At 39.0% G+C, this 25,436-nt stretch overlaps 1 protein-coding gene across 2 annotated transcripts; it reads right to left on the bottom strand.

Annotated features, from left to right (window-relative positions):
* Positions 1-644: 644 nt before the first annotated feature.
* On the bottom strand, positions 645-25,218 carry LOC110113941 (inositol-tetrakisphosphate 1-kinase 3). 2 transcript variants are annotated; one of them, XM_020846668.2, is made up of 10 exons: positions 24,733-25,218; positions 19,436-19,517; positions 19,117-19,149; positions 9,493-9,613; positions 7,562-7,654; positions 6,792-6,908; positions 6,532-6,708; positions 6,282-6,337; positions 6,120-6,204; positions 645-1,004 (listed from the first exon to the last, which is right to left on the bottom strand). In XM_020846668.2, the coding sequence occupies exons 1-10, from the start codon at positions 24,888-24,890 to the stop codon at positions 910-912; spliced, it is 1,017 nt and encodes a 338-aa protein (XP_020702327.1). In that variant the 5' UTR covers positions 24,891-25,218; the 3' UTR covers positions 645-909. The 2 variants fall into 2 exon arrangements, with proteins under 2 accessions (XP_020702327.1, XP_020702326.1); XM_020846667.2 differs by having other exon boundaries at positions 6,792-6,911; positions 24,733-25,212.
* Between the last annotated feature and the right edge of the window lie 218 nt (positions 25,219-25,436).

Raw genomic sequence — 25,436 nt, 5'->3', positions numbered from 1 at the left:
AAATTTTTGTATTAAATTTTTTTTTAAAGAAACAGTAAAAAAATCATCCCAAATGAAACATAAATATCCTCTCTTTTTATCCACAACTTTTAAGTAGTCGTCAATTTTATAATCCAAATTTCAAAATTGGCCATTTAAAGAGATATAATACCCATTCAACTATTCAAATAGCAACTATATCATATAACAAACATCAGGCATTTCGCAGAATAATTTGCCAAGCAACATTTTTTTTATTATCCCTATAATGTAGTTATTATAAAACAAAACTTTTTTCAAAAAACTCAGTTACCAATTGATTAAGCTACCTTTAAAAATTATCTAGGTAATATATGTATTATTCTCAGATTACTGCAGAGATTGCAAAAGAGGAAAAATTATTTTGTGATAACACCGGATATCATCCAACGGCCAATCAGAACGTACCATGTCACATTTTTATTATGTATCGGTGTTATGTACTACTGTGTACCGGATGACGTGACGCGTTCTGATTTACCTCTAGACCGTCTGGGATCCACAGAATAATTTCTCACAAAAGAGGGCTGGATCAGAAGCTTCATTTTTGCAGCAAACAGAACAAGCTGTGTGGCAACCTTCGCGAGTGTGGGTTGTAAAGCTTTTGGGGTAAAAGAAAAAAAAAATGAAACCAATCAACATGCATCCATGAGAAGGTAGATTTCAGGCATAGAGTATGAACTAAAGTTATAAACAGTTGATGTTTTCTTAGGAAGAGCGTGTCGCATTAAAGCTTCCTTCTTCTAACAGAGACTTCCTATCTTAAGCCTCGAATAGCAGTAAAGGAACAAATATGTACATCAGAAATTCAGCTGAGACTTGCAACAAACCTTTAAGTAATTAGAATCTTCAAATTGTCAAAAAGGAGTTGAAGGAACCTTTTCGTCGCTTTCAGGTGTTGCTCAATAGTCGCTTATACTTGCTTTGAACCAGACCGAGAAGGAAGTCTGTAAATATATGCTCATAGCCTGGCATCTTACCGTAGCCTGCACACGATATGAAAAAGTGCAAAGATTAGCAAAAACCAAACACCACACAAGATCATTGTAGCATCAATGAGAGCACACAAACCGGGCGTGAAAACAAAACCCGGAAGGAAAACCGGGCGGGAAACCGAGAAATTGGAAAATCGAGCGGCTCGATGAGCTCATTACACTGTCACGAGTCGAGCTCGAGCTGAACTCGAGTTCGAGCTCAAATAATTGATCAGCTATCACTAAAAAAATACTGGAGGCTGCAGTAGATACTATACAAGAGAACCACCAAAACTCAGCCAGATGTTAATAATGGGACATAAGAGGCTGTCAGCAGTTGGACAATTTGTTGATGGTCTGCCAAAGTTCGACGGAGAAGCTGATGGTTTTTCAAAGTTTATTGAGGCTGCCAACTAATTTTATTGAAGGTATAAGGAAATTGTCCAGAATCTATTGAAGGTCATCAATGGTAGGTCAAAGTTCATCCACAATACTTCATACATAGCTGAAAATCGGGTAGAGGTCTATGTTTTAGCTGACCAATATGAGAATATTGCAGTAAATGCTAACAAATTGTAAAGCCCTGGGGGGTGATACACTTAAATTAGTTTTTACAATCCTAAATAACATTAGGGTTCAACCTTTAATCCGTTAGAGTGAACACTGTAACAACCGGGCCTCAATTAATAGCTGCGTGAGCACGGAAGCAGATCAACAAACGAACACGGGCGCGAAAGGGGTGAATGGTTGGCGAGGTCGGAAGTGGAGAATCGCGTGTGAGAGTGAAAGACAGCGACTCACGTGAGATAATTCATTCACTCACTCTAGTGGAATCAAACAAGCAAATGAAAGCTAGCTGAGAAGAAGAATGAAAGAGAGAAAGAGAAAGGAAGGGAGCGGGGAAAAAAAGAGACACCTGTGACCAAGCCAGCTGGGGCGGGGCGGGGCGAGGGGAGAGTCATGTGCGTGTAGGTTAGGGCTTGGAGAGGAGTAAGAAAGATAAGTTTTGTTTTATTCATAACAATTTTAATAATATATATAATAATTATGTTTAAAATAAAACTTAAATTGCCAAAAAGAATTTAGATTACTATACTAATATTTATACATATAAGTGAGATGATGAAAATTTATCTTTAAGAATTATTAGATTAAAATGATTAGTGTTAATAAATAAGATGTCATTTAATGATATAAATCAACTATCATAATGCAATGAGAATAAATTTTATCGTAATTTAATAAAACTTAAATACAATAGCTATCTAGGTATATGCAATAAGGAATTATAGAGCGTATGATTAAAATATATATGAGCTTTATAACTTAAATTTTAACGAATAGATTTTACATATAGGTATTAAGTTGTTAGCGGTGGATTATGCTTAATGTAAATTATCAAGGCATTCATTTCAAGGTGAGTACTCATATTTCTTTTATTATAGTAATGACTTTATTTTCTTTTCAATTACATGTTTTGAAAGATAATGCCTTCTTATGAAGTTTTTAGCTAGATCATGTTTTGTCATTCTCATATCTAAATGATTGATCATGTTGAACTGGGAGACTTGAATTTTATATAATAGAGAGGTCATCTATCATATGTCATGATGCTTATTATATAAATCAATATGGAATGATATGAAGAATGTAAATGATTTGGTTTATGTAGAATGATTGTATGTGCATGTTGAATGATGTTTCTAATCTAGTGATACCCAAACTTCAAATCGATATTTGAGAACACCACCAAACCATGCAACTCATCTAGCAACTCATCAATGACCGGTATGGAAAACTTGTCCGACATAGTCTCCTTGTTCAAAGAACGATAATTTGCATAGAATCTCTAACTGCCACGGTGCGATCCTTCTTCTTCACCAACAATACGGGACTAGAAAAAGGGCTTACACTGGGCTTGATGATCTCGACTTCAAGCATCTCCCGAATCAACCTCTCAATCTCATCATTCTTGACCTGTGAGTAACGATATAGTCGGACACTAATGGGAGCGACTCCTTCCTTCAGAGTAATAGCGTGCTCATGCTCCCATGGAGGAGGCAATTATTGGGGATGTTAGAATACTTCACTGAACTACTTCTGGAATGTACTCTATCTCACAGGCGTCTTCTCCCTCCAAGCTCCTGAGCTCCACCAAGAATCCCAATCCTTCATCCTGTATGGCACGCATCATGGCTTTCAAAGAAACCATTGCTTTGGATAAACTAAGGTCTCCCTTAATCACCACTTCTCTCCCATCCACTTGGATCTCCACACTACAAAGGACTTATAGTCCACCTTGGTCTGCTCCAAAATTTGTAGCCACTTCATACACAAGATTAGATATGTACTTCCCAACTCCAGTGGAAGAAAATCCTCCCTAATGTGAATCCCGTGCAACTCCACTACCAATCCCTGATAGATACCGGTACTCTTCTCCACTTTCCCTGTGCCCATCATCAACCCAAAATATCTCATGTCTACCAGTTTTAGCCTCAGCTTGTCAACCTCCTGATTGGATATTAAATTGTGGGCAGTCCCACTATCCACAAAAATCACTAATGCTTCTCCTCATATCTATCCTCTCATCTTCATAGTGTGATTTAGGGTGAATCCCACTATAGATATCAATGAAACATCTGCGACCTCCAAATGTAAGGGCTCCTCTTCCTCTACCACTTATCCTTTTATCTCTACTATGTCTATCTCCTCTTCATCACAAACAAAAAAGACCTGCAAGGTGCAATTTTTACAACTATGGCTCGGTCTAAACTTCTCGTCACAACTAAAACATAACCCCTTAGCTCGTTTATCCTACAGCTCCGTTTCAGTCAACCGTTTAAAGTTCTCTCCCGGCTGAGCACCGAAATCTTTCTCCTTTGGAGCTTCTCTTTGACCTAAAACAATTGGCACCCTAGGTGCAAGGAAGATGGTTAGCGTTCGAAAAGAACCTCCAAAATTGCCCCATTTGCTACTCCGCTCAAGTGAGTTCTTGTCCTCAATCAATTGGGCTAACTTTATAGTCTCTCCCAAGTCACGAGTTCTTGCCACCCGCACAACGGCTCTTAACTCTAGTTTGAGTCCCTTCATGAAATTTCTCTCTAACACTATCTCTGGTAGTCTCCCTAAATGTCCCGACAGAAGCTCAAATCTCCTTGTACTCTATCATTGTTCCCACCTGTGTCGAAGCAAAGAACTGCTCATAATAGCCCCCCCTCCTGCTTGGTTCAACAGCGCTCTAATAAATGGTCCTTGAACTCCTACCATGAATGTATCAGGTACCTCATCTCCCTCCATCGGTACCATATCAGTGCCTTCCACTTGAGACATAGAGTCGCCGCCATAAGCCTCTCCCCTTTTTTCAACCCATTCACTGTAAAATATCTATCTACTCTATATATCTACCCATGCGCATCCTCGCCTTCAAACATTGGCATTTTTAGCTTCTTAACCTTCGGATCTCCCCTAACCCAATTCCCCCCTCCCCCAACCATGCCTCCCATGAAGAGAGCATTGGGGTCTCTCCACGGTTCCCACTCCTCCCTTCTCATTTCATACCCCTCTTTTCCTTCAAATTGAATCCGCTTGTTCTCTTCTTCCCATTCCCTCCTACTTCCATATTTCCTATTAATCCCCCTTTTTAGTAGAGGCTCAAGGTGAGTATTCCCTCCTCTCCAAAAATTTTCGCCTCTCGGTCTACCCTTGGCATGTCATTTCCCTGATTCTCCCTTCCTTTCGGCGGAGCTGCTTTAGTTTGAAACTCCAACATCCGCTTCATCATCTCCTCTAGATTCCCATGCCTTCTTTCCATCGCTGAAAAATGCTCATTCAATGATCCCACATCTGTTCTTAGCTGCCTTGCTTCCTCCTCTAACTTTGATTTCAACGCCTCAATTCTTTTCCAAGCCATCAGACCAAAAAATTGCTTTGATACCAATTTAATATGTTTTGGAGATCAAATCAGCACCAAAATAGCCAGTAGAACGAAATCAACACCAAACAGCAAAAAGTAGCCACCAAAATCAAGAGAAAACAACAATGATATACAGGAACAACACTAATAAAGCTGAAATAACAATCTTCAATCAAAGAAATACGAGATACAATTAATTCACTATACGAGAGGTGAATCGGCTCTCCCCTAATTTCCTAGCAACAACCAGGAATCCAAAATCACCTAAAAAAACTACTTCAGAAAATTCTTCACACAAGCCCTCCCACATACAAACTTTCACCCTTAAAACCAGCCTTAATCCCATCATAAATGCACCTCACATTTCCTCCAATAATCTCCCCTTAAACTTATCCCACCATAAATGCACCCCACATTTCCTCCAATGATCTCCCCTTACTCATATAGGTCTGAAATGAGATGCTGGGAACCACAAAACAAGAGCCTTTTGGCTCTTGAAATGAGGTGGGGTCCATAGTCGTATCAGGTCCGTGACACTGAAAGGAGCGAGAATGCTAGGATTGTTCACAAGAAATAGCGCAAAGGTTTGCAACCTTGTAATCAACTACTTTAGTGTAGGCTGAATATGGTCCAATTAACAAAATATGGTATATTTGTCTATTGGAATTAGGTATATTCATAACTAAAGGAACCCCTCTTATTATCATTCCAATCCCTCTTACTATTTAACAAGCTAATTGAAACTTCCATATTTTAGGTGGTAGCATGACGAGGGTTAGAATCGAACTAGCCGAGATAAATTCGAAAAACATAAAAGGACTCAATTCTTCATTAATGCCTCCTTTCTTATAGTTTAGATCCTAGGACAAAAAAGGAGAGTGAAAGATGAAAGCTTCTAAATCTTTGTGCTTGAGGGTCGACCACTATTGAGAATATGCATGTCAGTCTGCTTGATCATCAATGTACCACCAAAGTTTTTTTCGCCAAGCGTTCAAAACTTTAATGGCTCCTCCAAATAAACTTAATGACGAAGGAAGGGGAAAAAAGAGAGTTTTACAGCTAGCTATAAAGAGCTCTTTACCTGGTTCCTAATGATGAGAGACTAGAAGCAGCCATAATTGACATAAAACTTTAATGTTGGCAACAATACAAAGAATAACTAAGTCATCATAACATACATAATCCAAAATGATAAAAAGAATCTAAATACAGACCAGGAAAGTAGTTGATATCAATAACATAGTATCGATCCCGCGTCCCATGCTCTCTTATTATATCTATATTGAACAAGAGTAAACCCTGTATACATAATAAATAATTAGAACAAAACAAAGATTTTCAGAATGGACAAGGAAATAGCGAGGACAACGACATACCAAACGACGACGGAGCTCTTTAGCAAGTCTCTCCAGCAAAGGTCGAGGAGGAAGCTCTACATTATCAATAAGTAAAGCACAAGTATTAGGCAAAAGAATGTCAATGTGCCTTGCCAAACTTTGCATAAAAATTTAACTTCGACATGTGAACATTGCACACGTCTCTTCAGGGAAACTTCAGTATGCACTGCATTAACATAACCAGCAACAAAGCTCAAAGAAATTAATATAAGACTGTCAATGACACTACCAGCAATGCCAGGATCCAAATTTGCGTCATCTGCTGAAGCTGCAGCGCAAGAAACCCTTGGAAACCGGTAGACACCAGCATTTTTCCGAAGTTCACGCTTGTCAACATCAGGAAGTGAGAATCGACGAACAACCTTTATTGCTTCCCCCACAATATAAACCTTGAAGAGGAGGCCGCCTACAACAAAGCCAAAAACAAGATATTAATTCGATAACCATGGGATAAGAAGGAAGAAATAAAATATTCATAACAATGCACACCATGATTAACAAACTCCTGAAGAACTATAGGAGGATCAAGCTTTGACAAGGAGAATGCATCATAAGCAAGCGATAACTCATGTGACTTCGCAGTTCCATCCACAACTAGTGGCTTAGCTACTGCAGCAAACAAGAAACAAGTAAGACATTGTTGGTGTAAAAACCTAACCAAAATCAACTGCACTGCCTCCTAAATTCGTGAATTTCTATTCCTACATCCATTTGTCATGTTTACGATTATTGCATGATGAACCAGATTTTCAAACCAGTTGGTGAATTAAAGAAAACAAGTAGCAGGGGTTAGAAATTCCTCAAGCAAAAATGGAGCAAGTGCACTGCATGTTACTACCAGAGTAGAGCGGAAATCAATGACTATATGTATGAACAGCATATCAATCAAAATATTCACTACTCGAAAGCTCATAGGAAGACCGCCATTGAAACAAATGAACTCATCCTATAGCTGACCTATTTTAGCAAAACCTGACGCAAAGAAAAAGATTCATCATCTCATCTTTTCCATATAACCACATGTTCAAAGAAGCACGATAACAAATCAAATCATGATCAACATAGAATTTGAAATTTTATTCATGTTCAAAACAATAATTTTGGCTAAGACATCTTTCAAAGCTTTAATGAAGACCACAAATACCTAATGAAATCTCTCAGTTAAAAAGTAATAATCATGCAACTCAAAAAAATGAGATTTATAAACTTAAAATAACAGCCTTTCCAGACGTCTAGCAGCATAAAAATTGAATAATTACCTATTGGCAAAGTTAGCTCAGCCTTTGAAACTGCATCGGGTATTGCTGATGAGTCTTTAGTGATAACTAGTTGTTTAGGAACGCCAATTTTACCTGCAATAATGAAAGCTTTAGAGAATCAAGAGGCAGTCGCTTTAAAAATGTCTAAGAACAACATATGAACACCTTCCTCTAGATCAAATTCCTTAAACTCGAGACAACCACTGATGATCTAAGTACAGATACTAACAACGGTACCTATGCGACTTTCCTCATCTACCGCCAGAACCTAACCTAATAAATGGGGATGAAGAATTAAGGAGTTACTGTTACAGTCATCACCAGATTGAACGCCCAAACCTCTGAGGCAAGCGCATTAACCAATTTGCATTTAATACCAAGTCATGAATGTAACACCATGCCCCTATCAAAATGATTAAGCTGTGTTGTATTAAACTATCAATATGATGGGGACATCAGATTTCGACACGTGTACCATCGCTGGAGATGCAGATCGACTGCTACGATCCAGAGTCTCTATTTCTGATCTATTTGCATCTTATGTTATGAGTGTATTTTCTTTTTTCTTTTGTTTTCCCAGTTTGCCCATGAGGGCATTGTTTCACTTATGTAACCCTGAGGACGTTTATGTCATTTCAGTTATGTTTAATTTGGTCTCCTTACACGAGGCATCATGCATTGTAATAGTTTAGTTTTGGATGAATGAAAATTTGACATTTCATGTTCTCTTTGTGAGTGCAAACCTCATCGATCTCTTAGTGAGTTCGTAGGAGAAACTAGATCTCTTTGTGAGTTCTAGGTTTTCTTGTTCTACTATTTTCCCTTTATTTCTCTTGATCGATTCGTCGTCGCAGAGATTTGGGTTGAAGCAATTGTGGGAGATTGGAATTCACTCCTTGAATCCCTAAATTTTTCCCTACCTCTTCCCCTCCCTTGCTCAATGCCACCCCCCCCCCCCCTTTGGATTGCCCAGGTCGCCGGCCTGCAGCCCCAACCCACCGGCCTGCCCCCTGCCGCCGGCCCGTTCTCCTCCCCTGCCACCGCCTCCTTCCTCCTTGGATTAATTTGAATTTCAAATTAAATCCCAACATTAAACCTCCAAAATCTGAATTTAATTCAGAATTCCTGCACCCTACCACTTGACCCCCACCATAATTGAATCCCCTCTAGCACAAACCCGTGACCCCTCTCTCCCTAGCTCACGGCCCACTCTCCCACCTCCCGCTTTCTCTTCCCTACTAGATCCCACCATGCATGGCGGACCCCGAATTTGAATGGGAACTTGTGTTGGACGCCCACGGAAATCTCAACATCCTACAATCGCCGTTCTTCGACGCGGGATTTGACCCCGACGACGACACCGTTGGAGCTTACTTGGATCGGATCCTCCCCACCCTCGTGCACGTCATCGACAGACAAAGTCCAGACTGCGAGTGGACCATCGACGGCCATCCACCCGCTCCTCCAATTCCGGCTTCTTCCCCGGCGACGAGTCCTCTCGGTATCACCTGTCTACTAGTGGCATCGCTGAGTCTACTTATGATCCTCTCCCGCTAGCCACCACTTCCAAGAGCGAGCGAAGGACTTCAAAGTGAAGGATCTAGATTTTAAATTTGAGGCTTCATTATAATTGGCTATTTGCATTACCTAAAACTTTGGTTATTATTTTACAAGTTCTTGTAATCTCAACATGTAATCTATTGCTATTGCCTAATCTTTTAACGCCATATTCTTAAACTCTAACTTGAGCAAACAAAGAGTTATTTGGTAGCAAAGTAAAATTCATCACTTCTATTAATATCTTAATTGCAATTCTTGTTTATCGCATGTTGTTTCACATCACAATAACTAAAAGCACTGTTTTTACAAAATAAAGATTTCAGCAAAATATAATTATTTAATAACACAGTTTAGAATAATGTGAAAAGTACCATATGAATCACATAAATTTATGTCAGCAACGTCTTTAAGCATGGATTGCCGATTATATAAATGTTGAATGGCATCAGGAGGATCAAGGACAGTTACTTCTGGATGCTTCTCCCGATAATCCTTTGACAAAAAAGAAGTGGAATGAAATATGTAAGTGAGCTATAAACAGTAATCTGTGAGAAAGATTAATGCTCAAACAAATAGCCACACAAAGAGTATGCAAACAATCCGAACTTCATAAACAACAATTTCTTTTAGACCCCCATTTTGCCATACATTTGTTCCAATAATGCTAGTTCAATTTGCTGGCCAAAAGAAACTTCTTGATTTATGGAATGTGCATTTATTTGTTCATATCTTACTCATCATCCAAAATCAATTGGCAACGGGGGCGGACCTATGCTTGCTTGAGGGTGGGCGATTCCCACCCTTAAAATTTTAATAAATTAATTTTAGTAATGATATTTTAGGTAGGAAATAGGAATGATATTTTAAGTAATTCATCCGCCACCGGCAACCCTAATTTTTCTAAATAAGAAAATGTTTTTTTTTTTTTAATTCATACAAGTTGTAGAAGACAGTTGAAACTTCTAAATTTTGTTTAAAGCAAAAAATTATACACAATAGCTACAATTTATATAGATTTATTATTTTAGCATTAACTTTATCAGTTGTTATGGCTATAGTGGAGAGAACATTTTATGTAATGAGAATTATCAAATATCGATTGGTAGTAGGATATAAAATGATAGGCTCAACGACTATCTAATGCCTTACATTGAAAAAGATGTATTTAATTTGATTTCCAATGAAGTTATAATGCAATATTATAAAAAAATATAAAATAGATTGATAAACTTGTAATCATTTTTCAATTTATCAATCATAATCAAATACAAAATTTTGATTAGAATTATGTATTTATTTTATTTTTTAAATATTAGTACATTTATATGAGAATTTTGCCCGCTCTTAAATTTGAGGTGGGTTCCGCCCCTGACTGGTAATTTATAAGTCCCGGTTCCAAAATGCAAATTTAATTTAACAAGCTAATGAATAAACGCTTCCATAGATACCTTAGTGCCCAATTCCAATGCAACCTTTACAGTATTATTTCCTGACTCTGATTAAGTTTTCAGTGGTTCATAAATTTACAGGCAGCAACACCTCATTGATACTTCACAATGACAGCTTGGTCCCAGTCAATGCCTCAAAAAAGAGCTTTTTTATAAATACAAGATAGATAACTTCATAGAGGACAGCCCCGGACAGTTCATGAATATAGGATAAGACAAACTATATATTTTATGTTGGCCAACAAATGCATTAACACTAGTGGTCATTGGTTCACATAAAAAATTAGTAACAAGTCATTACTCATTACCATAGCACATTTATAAATTAAAAAAAAAAAAATTACTGCAGCTTAATTTTACTGGCACTTCAACCATCTACAATGCTTCATAATCTTTTTGGATGTAACTAAAAACTTTGCAAAAAATACTGATATAAGTAGGTAAATAATGGAAAACTATGCAATAGCAAACTGCCAGTATTGAAGCAAGGTTTACCCTTGGCCATTACACTTAAAATTCTAAATTATATTTTGAATTTAATATAGAGTGGAACAATTTTATATTTAATCTTACACCTCCACTTAGGGGTGTAAACGAGCCAAGCCGAGCTCGAGTTACCCCTGGTTTGAGCTTAAGCTTGATTAATTGATCGAGTTCGAGCTTGAGCTCGAGCTTTAATCAACGAGTTCGAGTCAGCTCACGAGCCGGCTCATTTATTATGAAAGAGAGAAATTATTATGATTTAAATCATTATTATAATATAATGGTAAAAAGAATGAGAAATTATAAGGAAAATAATAAAGAACTTTTTAACACAAAAAGTGGGATATAATTTTCAAACATTTTCAACTTTATACTTAAAATCCTGAACCCTAATATATTTTAAGTATATTTCATATTGATATTTTTTAAACGAGTTGGCTCACAAGTTAACAAGTCGAGTCAAAGCTGGCTCAAGCTTGGCTCGCTAGTTCATCGAGCTTGGCTCATGAGCCATTTATCAAGTCGATCCCGAGTCGGCTTGACTCACTTACACCCCTACCTCCACTAAAAAGGATCTTTAGCCTTTATTATGTAATTTCAAATCACCAAATGCAACAACAACATCAAGCCTGACTGAAATAGGTAATTGGTTAACGACTCTGCAACAGTACTGCACACAGCCCATACCCGGAAGCATTTGTCTCCACAATGAAGGTCTAAGTGAAATCTGGCAAGGCTAGGACCGGCACCGTAGTCATCGCCTTCTTTAAGCTCTCAAATGCTGATGTGGCTGCCTCCCCCCATAGGAACCCGTCCTTCAATTGTTCAGTGAGTGGCCATGCTATGGAGCTGTACCCCTTAACAAACCTCCTATAGTAACCCGTCAGTCCTAGGAATTCCCTCAACTCCTTCAAATTTTTCAGCACTGGCCACCTTAGCATTGCTTCAATTTTGGATTGATCTGCTGCCACTCCTTTTGACGCCACATGGCCCAAGTACTCTATACTGGCTTGTGCAAAGCAGCATTTCTTCAAATTAGCCCTCAGTTGGTGCTCCTGCAGTACATCTAACACCCTTTTCAAATGATCCTAGTGCTCCTCCTTTGTCCTGCTGTAGATCAGGATGTCATCAAAGAATACCAGTACGAATCGTCTGAGATAAGGTTTGAAAACCTTATTCATAAGGGTCTGGAAAGTAGCAGGAGCATTGGTGAGGCCAAAGGGCATCACCAAGAACTTATAATGTCCTTCATGAGTTCTAAAGGCCGTTTTGGGTACAACCTCCTTCATTCGGATTTGATGGTAACCCGATTTCAAGTCTATCTTGCTGAAGATCACGGTCCCATTCAATTAATCTAACAGTTCGTCTATGATTGGTATAGAAAACTTGTCAGGTACAGTTTCTTTATTTAGGGCTCTAAAGTCTACACATAAACGTCAGCTGCCATCCTTCTTTTTCACCAACAGAACAAGGCTAAAAAAGAGACTGATGCTAGGTATGATGATCTCTGCATCCAGCATCCCTCTAATCAACCTTTCTATTTCATCCTTCTAGAATTAAGGGTAGCGATGAGGTCAGACACTGATGGGCGACACTCCCTCCTTCAACACTATGAAATGCTCCTGCTCCCTCTGCGGTGGCAATCCATGAGGTGGCTGAAACACCTCTTGGAACTGCTGAATTAATGGTTGAATGGAGAGTGGTATGTCTCCTCCCTCCTCCAATCCCGCTCCCTCCAAACTGTGCATGCAACTCCACCAAATACCCTCCGCCTGCCAACTGGATGTCCCTCACCATCGTTTTAAAAGAAACCAGGGATTTGGAAAGCCCCACATCCCCCTTAATCACTACCTTTCTTCAATCCACCATCAACTCCATTGTGAGTGCTCCCCAATTAACTTTGTTGTCTCCCAAAGTTTGCAGCCATTTCATCCACAGGATGACGTCCGTGCTTCCAAGCTCTAGTGGAAGAAAGTCCTCCCTCACCTATATCCCCTAGATCATCATTCGCACTCCTCTGCAAATCCCTTGACCTTTCTCTATCTTCTCCGTACCCATCATCACTCTGTAACAGCCAGTGTCCACCAATCTCACTCCCAGTTGGTCTACGAACTGGGTGGAAATGAAATTGTGGGTAGCCTCACTATCAATCAGCACCACAACCTCCCTGTCCTCTATCTCTCCATTCACCTTCATGGTGTGATTCATAGTGAATCCTACCACTGAGTTTAGGAAAACCTCAGCCAGATCCAAGTGTAGCTTCTCCTCTTCCTCCTCTGACTCCTCACCTCCCTCCTTAGTTTCTTCGTCATCGCAGACGGTGAGAACCTGAAGAGTTCGATCCTTGCACCGATATCCTGGTGTGTACTTTTTATCGCATCAAAAGCACAAGCCCTTAATTCTCTTCTCCTGCATCTCTTTCTTTGTCAGCCACTTGAAATTTCCCCCATTCCCTCCTCCTGTTTTCTCCTTGGTGGCCTCTTAACTTCCTCATGTTGCAGGACTTTAGGTGCGAGATGAGTGGTCATCATCCTGTACGTGTCCCCCGGTGCTACTACTCTTAGCTCTCTTCTCCAAATTCATCTGATTTTCCACCAGTTGGACCAACTTCATGACCTCCCCCAATTCACAGGGCATCAAAACCTTCACTACTGCTCAGATCTCCGCCTTTAGCCCTTTCATGAAATTTTTCTCCAATATTGTATCTGAGAGTCACTCCACCCTGCTAGCTAGGTGCTCAAACTGCTCCCGGTAATCTGCTACTGATTCCTCCTGTGTCAGAGCAAAGAACTGTTCATGGAAGTCTTCTCCCCGATCGGTTTGGAAACGCTATATTATGCAGTTTTTAAATTCCCTCAAGTTCCTGATTGGCCTTCTTTGGTCTCTCCACTAAAACCACGACAGGGCTTTCCCTTCCAAGCACAATCCGACTGTAGTCAGCTTCTCTTCCTACGTCAGCCCATTGACGGCAAAGTATCGCTCCACTTTGTAAATCCACCCATACGCATCTTCTACTTCGAATATGGGCATCTTCAACTTCCTCACCTTTTGATCCCCTCATTGCCCCGGATACTTCCATAGTTTCCCTCCTCCCAAGTGCTAGGTGCACCCCAAGTTTCCCGGTCTTCTCTTTCTCTATCATATCCCAAACCCCCTTCGAAATCCCCCCTTCTTTCTTCAAATCAGCACCTCGGCGGCTATAGTACTCCTCCTAGCATTACCCATATCCACATCCTCTTTCTTCCTTCTGGACAGACTCCAGATGGTACCTTTTTCCCTTTCCTTCCATGATTTCCACCTCCTCTTCCTCCCTACGGATTTCAGAATTCGTACCTTTTGCTATTGAAGCCGCTGTTTTATTTTGAATTTCCAGCATTTTTTCATCATATCTCGAAGATCGGCGACTTGTCCCTCCATTGAAGAAATCATTTCTTCCACTGTCGTTTTGATTTGATTCATCTCCCCTTCAAGTATTTCTTCTAGCGCATCAACTTTCTAGGCCGACATCACAATCCGAACTTTTGTAAATCCAAAAATTCCGGATTTGGATTACAAAAACAGTACTTCGTCCGTTTCCGATCAAAAATCAGCCGCTGAAATTTGCAAACAACAGCCCACGAACGGTCCCAAGACTTGCTCTGATACCAATTTGATAGGAAATACTTGAGTTCGCAAGTAACCCTAAGGGAATAATTGAGTTCACAATCAAACTTATCACTAATTGGAGAAAAACAGTAAGAATAAAGTAAAATCTAGGCGAAATCAGCCCCAAAATAATAAATTGCAACAAACGAAAGGAAACAAACCCAACAAGAAAGCAAGATACAAGTGATTCTCTATTCGAGAGGAGGATCGTTCTCTCCCAGTCTCTAGACGCTAGGTCTAGAGCCCTCAAACTCCAAGAGACTCCAAGAGAAACTTCAATCTAAGCATGCCTCCCCCTTGCCCCTTACCTCTCCTATTTATTAAGCTCTCCACTGCCAAACCCTTCCTAAAAAAACAATTTTCAAATAAATTTAAACTCATTGGGCCCCACATATAGGCGGCAAGCCTATTTAGGCATTAAGGGAGGCGGTTTTGAATTGCCTCCTGTAGAAAATTGCCGGCCCAGATGGGGCCGACTGAGGCGGTTCCTTTTGAACCACCTCAATAGGCGGTTCCTGCTAAACCGCTGTATCATAGTCAAGTGCCGAGTAGCCAAAGGCGACGGTACCCACTTCCATGTGTTATGTGCTTCTTTTGTTAGTCCTCCAAACAAAAAAATATATATTTGCACCTATATAAAACTTATTTAGTACTTGAAATTTTTGGCATTGATATTATTTATTTCGCCCGTGATATTTTCTATTAAACAATTCTTTTGTACCTATAATGATGCATTTGGCCAAATGAGTTACAAAAATTCATCATAATTTCTTTTAAACATAAATTCATAACATTTTGCTCATTTTGGTATTAAATTTTCCAGATTGATGTCATCTTTACTCAAGGATTGTTCTTGAGCTATGCAATTACTAATAATAATATATTGTAAGCTCATGTACATTTAAATACACACGTGAATTAGAATTTTTCTATCAAATATCTAAAAATATGTTAGCCTTAAAATTAGATAAAGTTAAACAAGATAATCCAGAAGTTGCAATGAGCTCCAATAATTCAATGACAATTGGGAAAGTTATTTGTATTGTTGGACTCAAGGAACATCCAAATGAAGGAGAAAATCAAGTAAAACTATATATTTCTTGAAAATGATTTAATAATCTCAAAACTTTGATCGTCATGGCAATGAAGGGAGGTACAGAGATTTTGAGTGACTTTGAGTGACCATCAGTCAACAAATATAAATTTAAACCAGAAGATTCAACTGAAAGTAATTTTAAAAACTAAATTAAGAAGAGTGGTATATATTTTTTATTCTTCTCTATTGTAAGTTATTAGACATTTTCTTCATAACATACATTGTTTATCTTTCTTACATATATTCTTAATTGTTGTTGCAACATTTTCTAAATGGAAAATGTATGATTCAACTTATAGTGTCAAAAATAATGTTTATATAACAGTTAAATGATATCAGAAGAAATTCTTGAAAGGAAGACGTTGTATCATAATAATTCTAGTTACACCAATCTGCTAGAGAAGATTTGTCGATCCACATGGAATAAGTGAAGAAGGCCTAGAGTAGAACATCCATGTGGCCTGAAAAGCATTTTTTTCTAGAATTTCTCCTAGAGCAATTGTTATATGGAAACATTGCAAATGATCTATTAAAGAAGGATTTGTGGCATGATGTTGTCCACATCTTGAATTGATGATTAGGAACAATAGATGCAAAGGAAGCCATTATGACAAGGTTTAGGAATATGAAATCCAGTTTTAGAATGATTTATCAACTTTCAAATAGGAAGGTTGGGGTGAAGAATTGCATGTCCCCATTGCAAGTGATGACGTATGAGATTGAAGAATACTCCGGTATGGAGTTCTGAATATGATTTGAAACATATAAGTAAACAAGAACTGCTTTTGGAAATTAATAATAATTTGAATTTTAACCTTGCTAATTGTAAACTTATGTTTCACCAAGTTAGATTCTTAAAAATTTCCGTTAGAAGTTTATGTAATAGCAAGCGATTACAAACGAGATTAAAAGGATACTTACAAGCAACAACAAAAATAAGAAAGTAAAACTAATGGCAATGAAACAAAAATTCACGGCTTAACAATGAAAACTGTTCACCTTGAGTTCCCTCACTCTCGCTCTTGAAATTGAGGTTTAGCGGAGAAAGGGTAGAAGTAACCCTAGTGATGCCACCACAAGACAAGTGGCGGGTAAAGTATTGTTCGCCGGAGAAGTAGCCGGGGGAGGGAAAGTTGATGGTCGGCCGACGATTTGTCAATGTCCAGTTGGTCGTTGGTCGTTGCTCGTCAATCGTCTCGGCAAGATGATAGAGTATGTGATTTACATAGCTTTCCATTGAATCCTTGTATTCACAATCTGGATCAAAGAAGGGCGACAACAGGATGTCAATTTGCCCTTGGGAGTTGTATGCAAACCCGTGGTCGACTTCAGGATCGGCCATTCATGGAGGCGACGTCGGATTGTTGGACTCAATCCTCGAGGGATTTGTGTTGGAGGAGGAGAGACTATGAAGGTGAGAGGAAAGGTGAGGGTTTCAGCTAGGTTAGGATGGGGCTCCAAGAGATGGGGATAGGGAAAGGAAGACTAAAGGTTGTAGGATAAATCTGAAATTTTAATTTCAGATTTTCTAAGCGGGAGGGAAGCCATTTTAAAATTCAAAACTCTTCCAAATATGGAGCTTAGAAGGGGTGGCGGCTATGAGAGATTTAGCGAGGTATTAATTTGGGTTTGGGATTTAATGGGAGAGAGAGGCGGTTGGACAAGGGAGGGGCCCGGCGGCATGTAGAGATAGGGAGGGCTTTAAAAGCTTCCTAAATGAGTTATCTAATTTAGGAATAGAAATATTAAATCAAAGCTATTTTAAATTTAAATTATAATTAGATTTAAAACATTCCAAAATTAAAAATTGACATTAAAGAAAGTATTTGAAATTCAAATGTAGGATTAATTTCAAATAAAGATACATTCCAAAGTTAATATGTTAGGAAAGCAATTAATGGAGGTTTGAATTTTGAAATTCAAAATTCATGTGGTTTGGGGAAGGGGAGCCGGCGGCTAGGGGGATCAATGGGAGACCAGCGGCTATTGAAGTGGATGGCCGGCCGACGGCTAGGGGCCAAGGTGGTGATGGGGAAAACACGTGGTGGCCGGCGGTATGGGAAAGAATGAAGGAAGAGGAATAAAAAGAGAAAGGAAGTGAAATCGAACCGAGAGCCCAAACCTTTCGACGGCTGCTGGGTATTACGTTGGCCCTCTCCTAGGGTTCTCTCGCCTCTCCGAAGAACACAAGCAACAAGAGCAAAGAAAAGCTGAATTTTTTTATTTTATTGATTCATCATTAACCTCATACAAAGCAAAAGACCTAAATAATTAGGCCTCAATAATAAAGAAAAGAATAAAGACTCAAATGCCCTCGGGTTTACAATAAGAACTCACTACCCATCAGGATAAACTAGGAAAACTGAAATGCGAAATAACTCAAACATAAAATACATCAAAAGTAAAGGCTCTGAATCGTGGCCGTCGATCTTCAATTTCAGCACGCAAGATGGAAAGAGGAAGTTAAGCATATGCTAATGATTCAATGTTTGCATATGAAGTAAGGTTCTTAGATGGGATTGATGGGACATCAATGCCTGCTTATGCTGACCTGGATGAAGAATCTTCAACCCAACTGAGCTCAAGTCCTAAAGTAGATCCAAGCATTCCAGCGATGACATAACACAGGTCACATTCACTAAAAGGAGGGCTGAGAAATATGATCTAAAGCTCCTATTTATTAAAAAAATGATAATACAAAAATATTTAACAATCACTTGAGCAGCACACCCCCTCATATGATTGTTAAATGCATACGAACCCTTCCCTACGATTCTTACTGATTGATAGTAGGTTCTTAAATGCCATGTATAAAATTAAAGCTACACTACAAACAGCAAGACTTGGTAGTAGTATGATTTGACTTCTTGGTTGGCATTCAATAAACTATTAAAGCATAAGAAATAGCAATGCCGAGCATATTTGAATATATCGCAACACGAATATAAGGCCATTATTCAGCAACAACTGATTAAAGTTCAACAGAATCTAAAGTAACTTATATCAGCAACACAATAGAGGTGTTACCCGCTTTGTAAGCTAGATTAGCTAGTCATGAACTGCCATACTTCAAAAGCCTAGTTCTCGAGCCATTTTAATGATATGAAAATCATGATGAAGGAAAAAAACATGCACTACAAAATTAATATCCAGCTTATGAGTTTTTAAATACAAAATATTTCAATTCTTTCTTTTGAAGTCAGTGATAGTTTACATCCAATCAGGTAGTGAAGCAGAAAAAAATACAAGAAGTTGAACAAGAACAATAGATAGAATGCAAATGTTCAAAGTGGTAGATCAAATAGTAATCTCAATTGACTAACCTCAAGTATCCGTCCCCATGCTTCTCCTGTCAGCTGAAAAGAAAAAGCAAAAGGTCAAGGGAGAGGCAAAAACATCTAGATCAAGATGAACTCCATAAACAAATGAATGAAAAGAATGATAATGTTTCCTGATATATTTGTTCACATAAGACAATAGATATGGAGAAAAAATAAAAAGGAAAGGAGTATATTACAACTGCAATGTTCCCAGCCAGACATTATAAAATAGATCTTGAAAAGACAACAAGACGGATAAAACAGCATGTCTCTACCAAAATGACAAGAATAAGGCCCACATTGAGGAATGTGATATGCTAACCTTGTGAAGCACAATATCGAATGGGCCTTGTTCTGCAAGAGGTTTTTGATGATCAATAGCAACAAACAAAATCCCCTTTCTCCTGTAAATCAGCTAAAGGATACTTGAATATGACCATAAAGAATGAACAGGAAAAGTATACAACTTTCACATGATTCATCTTAAGGAGGGAAAAAAATACTGTCAAGATATCATGATACATTTTGCATTAGCATTATGCTAATTTCATAACATGCATACATGAAGTCAGGTAATAACCTGTTCTCCCATAATTTCATATACTATTGATTCTTATATATATATATATATATATACATCATTCAAACAATAAGCACTGCGCATATATATATATATATATATATATATATTTTAATGGTTATATTTGTGAATGCCTAGTAATTTAACTGCATTTGTCTTCTATCCTGTATGCATAAAGAAAATTTCTTCTAGATGTCATGTAGTCCGGTAGAAATTGAGAAAATTTCTTCTAGATGTCATGTATTCCGGTAGAAATTGAGAAAATTTCTTCCAATAATTTTATTTAATAATTTAGTTGTATTTTCTAATTATTTAGATGCATTTGTATTTTAAATTAAAGAAAGATAGAGTAGATGTATTATTTGGCCTATGTTAAAAAAAGGTAGAGGCTGGCCTAAAAATACTTGATTAGCAAGTATTAGAAATGACATTTTTTTTATTAGATGTAAATAAGAATCTGACATTTAACATGACACAATGAAGAAAAACGATTCATGTAGTCGACTCCATCTAGTAGGATATAGGATTGTTATTGTTGTTGTTGTTGTAAATTTAGTTGTATTGTCTAATAGCTTAATTATATTGATGGATAATACGTGACGCATGAAATCAATAACATGTGCAGTAAGACTAGCTTTCTTCTTATACAAAACGTATATCCTGTTTCTTTTTTAAGGAACCAATTATGATAATGAGAATAAGACTAGTAAACATGACAGTTGTTAGTAGAAAAGCATGCCAAAGATTAGAAATCACATTTGAAAGAAATGAAATAATATACAAGACAACTAAAATGTTAAAATAGCACAAATTATAGATACCATTTAATCCATAAAAAAGAGTTACGCCTGCATTGAAGATTAGGGAAGACTCCTTTTAATAACAATTAGAGGAGCTCGAAATGTAAATTTATCGGATGTGAAACCAACTAGAAAATAGAGATAACATAAGGGATGCTAAAAAGTCTGGAATGATTTATGTTAGAACTAGAATGAGGAAGAAGAACTTGTTAATGAGGAAGAAGAACTTGTTCTTCTTGATCTTGAATGACAGAGTGAGGGAGAGGGATGAGAGGGCATAATTTAGAGGAGGGAAACAATCCTAAAGCTTTATTTAGTTTCCCCCAAATTCTGCCTGATCCTGAGTCTGTGACCAACCTGTCGCCCCAAGGTTCTTGATTTGATCCATTGCTCTGACACACAACAATCAAATGACCCTCCTCGCCAATCAACCCAAACTGGAAGCTCCACCTCAAAGATATTGACCGATCTTTAATCAAGAAATGAAAGATCATGCTTCTAACGGGTCCCATGCTCTTATGAATCTTGCTTGGACTCCTGCGACTCCACCTGCATGTACAACTCTCGTTTGTCCTGTGGTTGAACAACCCTTGGGCGAGCCAAGGCAACCCCGCAAACTCGCTATTCTCTTCCAGCTGCTTCTTCTTAGAGGCACAGCCGTTGTTCAGCTCCTCACAGCTCACGCTCGTGAGAATCCTTACCGAGTTCGCTGGTTGCTTCTCCGGGTCGAGGTATCAGGCCGCTTCCACGCCTCCCGCTCCACTCAACTCCCGACCTGTAGACTCCCTCAGTGGCTCTCCTTGCTCCCCGGTCGCGACCAAATCTTCTTGGCCCGTTCGTAGACCTCTGTACTGCACTTCGTGCCTCTGATTCTGAACTTCCGAATCGAGCCCACACAAAACCAACTCCTGCGCTCTAACCTAGCACGATTCCACAGCCATCCTATGACCGCTCCCGAGCTCCGTCCGCATGTGGCTTCCACGACCACGCGTTCGACTGCTCCTCCGGTTCACACACTCTACTCCAGCGCCTCAAGAAGCCTGCTCCTGCTCGCATTCGACTGCTCCTCAGGCTGACACGATCCGGCCTGCTCTAGTTTTTGGTCCAACCCGCGATTAAGCCCTGGTCGCGACACCAGTCCGCATGTTCTCCTACCTCAGCTCCACTTTGCTGCTGTCTTCCGATCTATCTCCATTCCACAAATAAGCCCCGATCAAAGAACTTTGCTTCCATGCGAATGTCACAAGCCTGGCAGCTCCTCTCTTTCTTGAATCGTTTTCTTTGGACAAGAAAACCTCCTCCACCTCAAGGTGGTTCTGATACCAAATGTTGCGACTGCGCTCCTCTCTTCTTGATTACAAGAGCATCTTGCTCCTTCCTTGAGATTGGCTCAATGAGGCTCTAATACCACTTGTTAGAACTAGGAGGAAGATTCTTGAGAGCTCATCTTGAGCTCTTCTTGCAAGAGAAGGAGAAGGAGAGGGAGGGGGGAGGAGAGGGAGAGAGCAATTTAGGAGAAATTAGAACTACCTAAAACTTATTCAGATTTCCCCCCAAATTAATACATTTCATATAATGCCTATATATATAAGCCTTTACATTATTGTGATGTCTTGTGGAATAACCTAAACTAAACTTGGACCAATCCTAACAATCTCCACCTTGGTCTAAGTTTTTACCATCAAAGAACTACCTTTGCACCTACTACGAACTAAAATAGTTATGATACACATAAAGATGCAGTAAAATATAAGGATTTGGAACACCTGATTCATCTTCTAGATGGTAAGGATGGAGATATGGTGTGGCAAAATCAAATGGAGCGAACCACATTAAACATGAGTTACCAAGCTTAACACCATGAACTTGAGGCTAGTCCAATAATCTATCGTAGCATAACTATTTTTTGAGGATGCAACTCCAGAGTTAGTTAGAGATTTCTTCTAGGACAATGAGTTTGGGATCAATTTTGTGAGATGAGCTATGGATTCGAAGTGAAGCTTCAAATTCAAGTGGAGTTTCGGATCATTTGTTGAAAAGGCAGATCAAGAACCCTGGAGCGGCAAGCTTTGAAGAGGCTTAGTGTGAAGGATGTTAATGTCGTGTGTTGATAGGCAAGAATTAAATATCGGTTTAGATCTTTGAGGTGGAGCTTCCGGTCAAGATTGTGGGCAGATCGGCGAGCAGTGTCGATCGGATTTGGTGTGCCATAGAAGCGGAGGTAAAGAGACAAGATCAAGAACCTGGAGCTCGCACGAGTGTCCGAGGAAGACTGGTGAGTTAGTACTGTTGTAGCGTGGGTGTGCTGTGCAGGAAAAATGCACAGGCTAGAAGCAGGCAGTGTAAGGCACGGGCGTGCAAATCACGGGTGGAATAGCAGGAGCGCAAGCTGGAGCCGTAGATCAGAACGCACATGAAAGCAGTTCGCAAGCGAAATTGGGCTCGGTTCAACAAGATTGCTCGTGGAGTTAGTGCAGGGAGTCAGTTATGTATTGGTCCGATTTTAGGATAGGATGTTCCGCATAGACAACACATCACATGTAAATGCCTATAAATTTATTGTATGAGATGTATTGATTTAGGGGAAAACTGAATAATGCTTTAGGATAGTTTCCCCACTCCAAATTATGCTCTCTCCTCCCTCTCCCTCACTCTCTCATTCAAGATCAAGAAGAACAAGTTCTTCCTCATTCTAGTTCTAACAATTTATGTATGAGAGGAGAGCATCAAAAAATGGCAGCATCATGATATAAATATTCTTGGATTTATTAACCTTTGTAGAGGATTAATTATTCAAATCTTCGAGAATGAATTTACACAAAATTATTTAACTTAAGAAAAAGGAGCTTTAGATGGGCTCCAATAAGGATACCATAGATCTAAAATAAGCAATCTGCTAATGAAAGTTTTTGAAGTAATATGGGAAAAGCTTTATAAAATGTATTCCAACCTGCAAGGCTCTTAATAATAAAATCTAGAAAATCCAAGAGAAATGTAAATGTTCATGCAGATTTACAAAATAGACAAACAGGTGTCGGTTTAATCTGCCGACAGGTAAACAAAATGAGCCAATACTTCCTTATCAACTTATACGGCAATTCCCCAAAAAAAAAACTTATACGGCAATTCCATATTAAACTATTAAAATATTTTCAATGCCATCTGAGTCAAGATTAAATACATATTTTTATTTATAACACGTCCTTATCCGACTGTTGTATATGCAGAAGGATATTCTTATTAATCAAAAAATTCGAGATAGCATCGATCAATCCAAGAAATTAACAATAAAATATAAGCCTTGTCAATGGATGGCAAGGACCTTACGCTTACAAAGCCAACATAAATAAATCATAACGAGCTACTTGTATGGACCAAAATATCCATGAAGGACACTTCGAAGTTTGTTGAATAATCCACACGAAAGTAATTCCCCCCTTCCCCCCTTCCTCTCAAAAAAACAAAAAAAAAATCACAACAGTCCGCCTAGAAATTAATGAAGAAACTAAATAAAATTAGCAAGGTTTGTTTGGCAAACAAAAAGACGATCTGTTACATCCCGAAGCAGCTGACGGCATGACAGGAACTTAGTTTGGAAATAATTCCACCATTTTGAGATCGATTGAGATGGCCAGACCATTCAACCCTGAAAGGAACGTTTAGCTGAAAAAGAAATACCGAATCGAAGGAAGAATACGAAACAAAACTAGTGGCAAAATTGCATGAAAATTACCGAATGAAAGGAAGAAGAGGACACAAAACTAGTGGCAAGATTGCATGATAACCACAAAAGAAACTCAGATGAAATAATTGGTCAGAATTGCCCCACCAATGAGTGGCTCAATCTTCTTTAAAATGTTAAAGTTAAACAAACAAAATAAAATTATTAACAAAAAGAACTCAAACTTCCGTGTTTTCCTATTCTTTCATTTCCTTTTCCCGCAATAACACCTGAAGCCAACCCTCGCTTGGATAGAACGAAAAAGGGAGGGGAAGTGTAGCAATTTGAGCCAAACAAAAATTAGGAAAACATTAGAGAAAATCCGACGCCCGAAGATCGATGATGTTTGCTAGAATGGCACTTGCTAGCATTTGGCAGTGATTCAATCAAACAAATTCTATTCCCCCTGCCCGGCTTCTAAGAACAAGCAAATCTCGAGACGTAGAAAACAAAGAGAAACCGTAACAACAGTTTTTCGGAAATATGAAAAACCTCAAATTTCTCCCCCAGATACTTACCTCGCCAATCCCTCCAGCTTCGGCTGCAAAAAGCTCTTCACCTTCTTTGACGTAAGGGCATACCCGACAACAAGCTTCAGCTGCGGCAGAGACAGCGGCAATGATCCTCTATCGTTCTCCTTCTCCTCCCCATTCCTGCAATCTTCGTTCAACCTCATCAGCAACCTCACTCTAGGCCCAGCCAAAACCAAACTAACGCCCAGCGAAAGTTACACGGAAAATCAAGCAACAAAACCTCCCGCGTCTCCTCTCTAGATACGCCAAAAACTAGAAATCCCTCGTCCCTCCTTGCGCGATAAAAGTTCCTTTCAATTGCCCCAAAAACCAGCCAATGGCTTCTTCTCCGATTGATTAAAAAGTGGAGGGAATCTCAGATCTGAAACCCAATATATTCCCTCACTCCTGCAAAAATTCCGTCACGCCTACTAATAAAGGAGGAATGCGAAATAGCGAGAAACAATGACGAGAGAGTCGATAGAGATATCACGGAGCAGCGACAGGTGACCGAACGCATCTGTTCGGTGTTACTGTAGACAGAGAGAGACCGAACGCATCTCTCCGTCAGGTGACCTGATGCAATAATTTGCCCAGCGACAGGCGACAGCTACCAGTGAGGGAGGCGATGTCCGCGAATTTATAGACGATGGGCCCGGGCGGCTTCGTTTTATTAGTTCTTAAAAATAAATTTTTAGAGTAAAAAATTA

Source organism: Dendrobium catenatum, unplaced genomic scaffold (genome assembly GCF_001605985.2).
Source record: "Dendrobium catenatum unplaced genomic scaffold, ASM160598v2 fragScaff_scaffold_289, whole genome shotgun sequence".
In the NCBI taxonomy this organism is placed as follows: Eukaryota; Viridiplantae; Streptophyta; class Magnoliopsida; order Asparagales; family Orchidaceae; genus Dendrobium; species Dendrobium catenatum.
The sequence above is the reverse complement of the archived record's forward strand: the minus strand, read 5'-3'. Positions and strand labels throughout refer to the sequence as shown.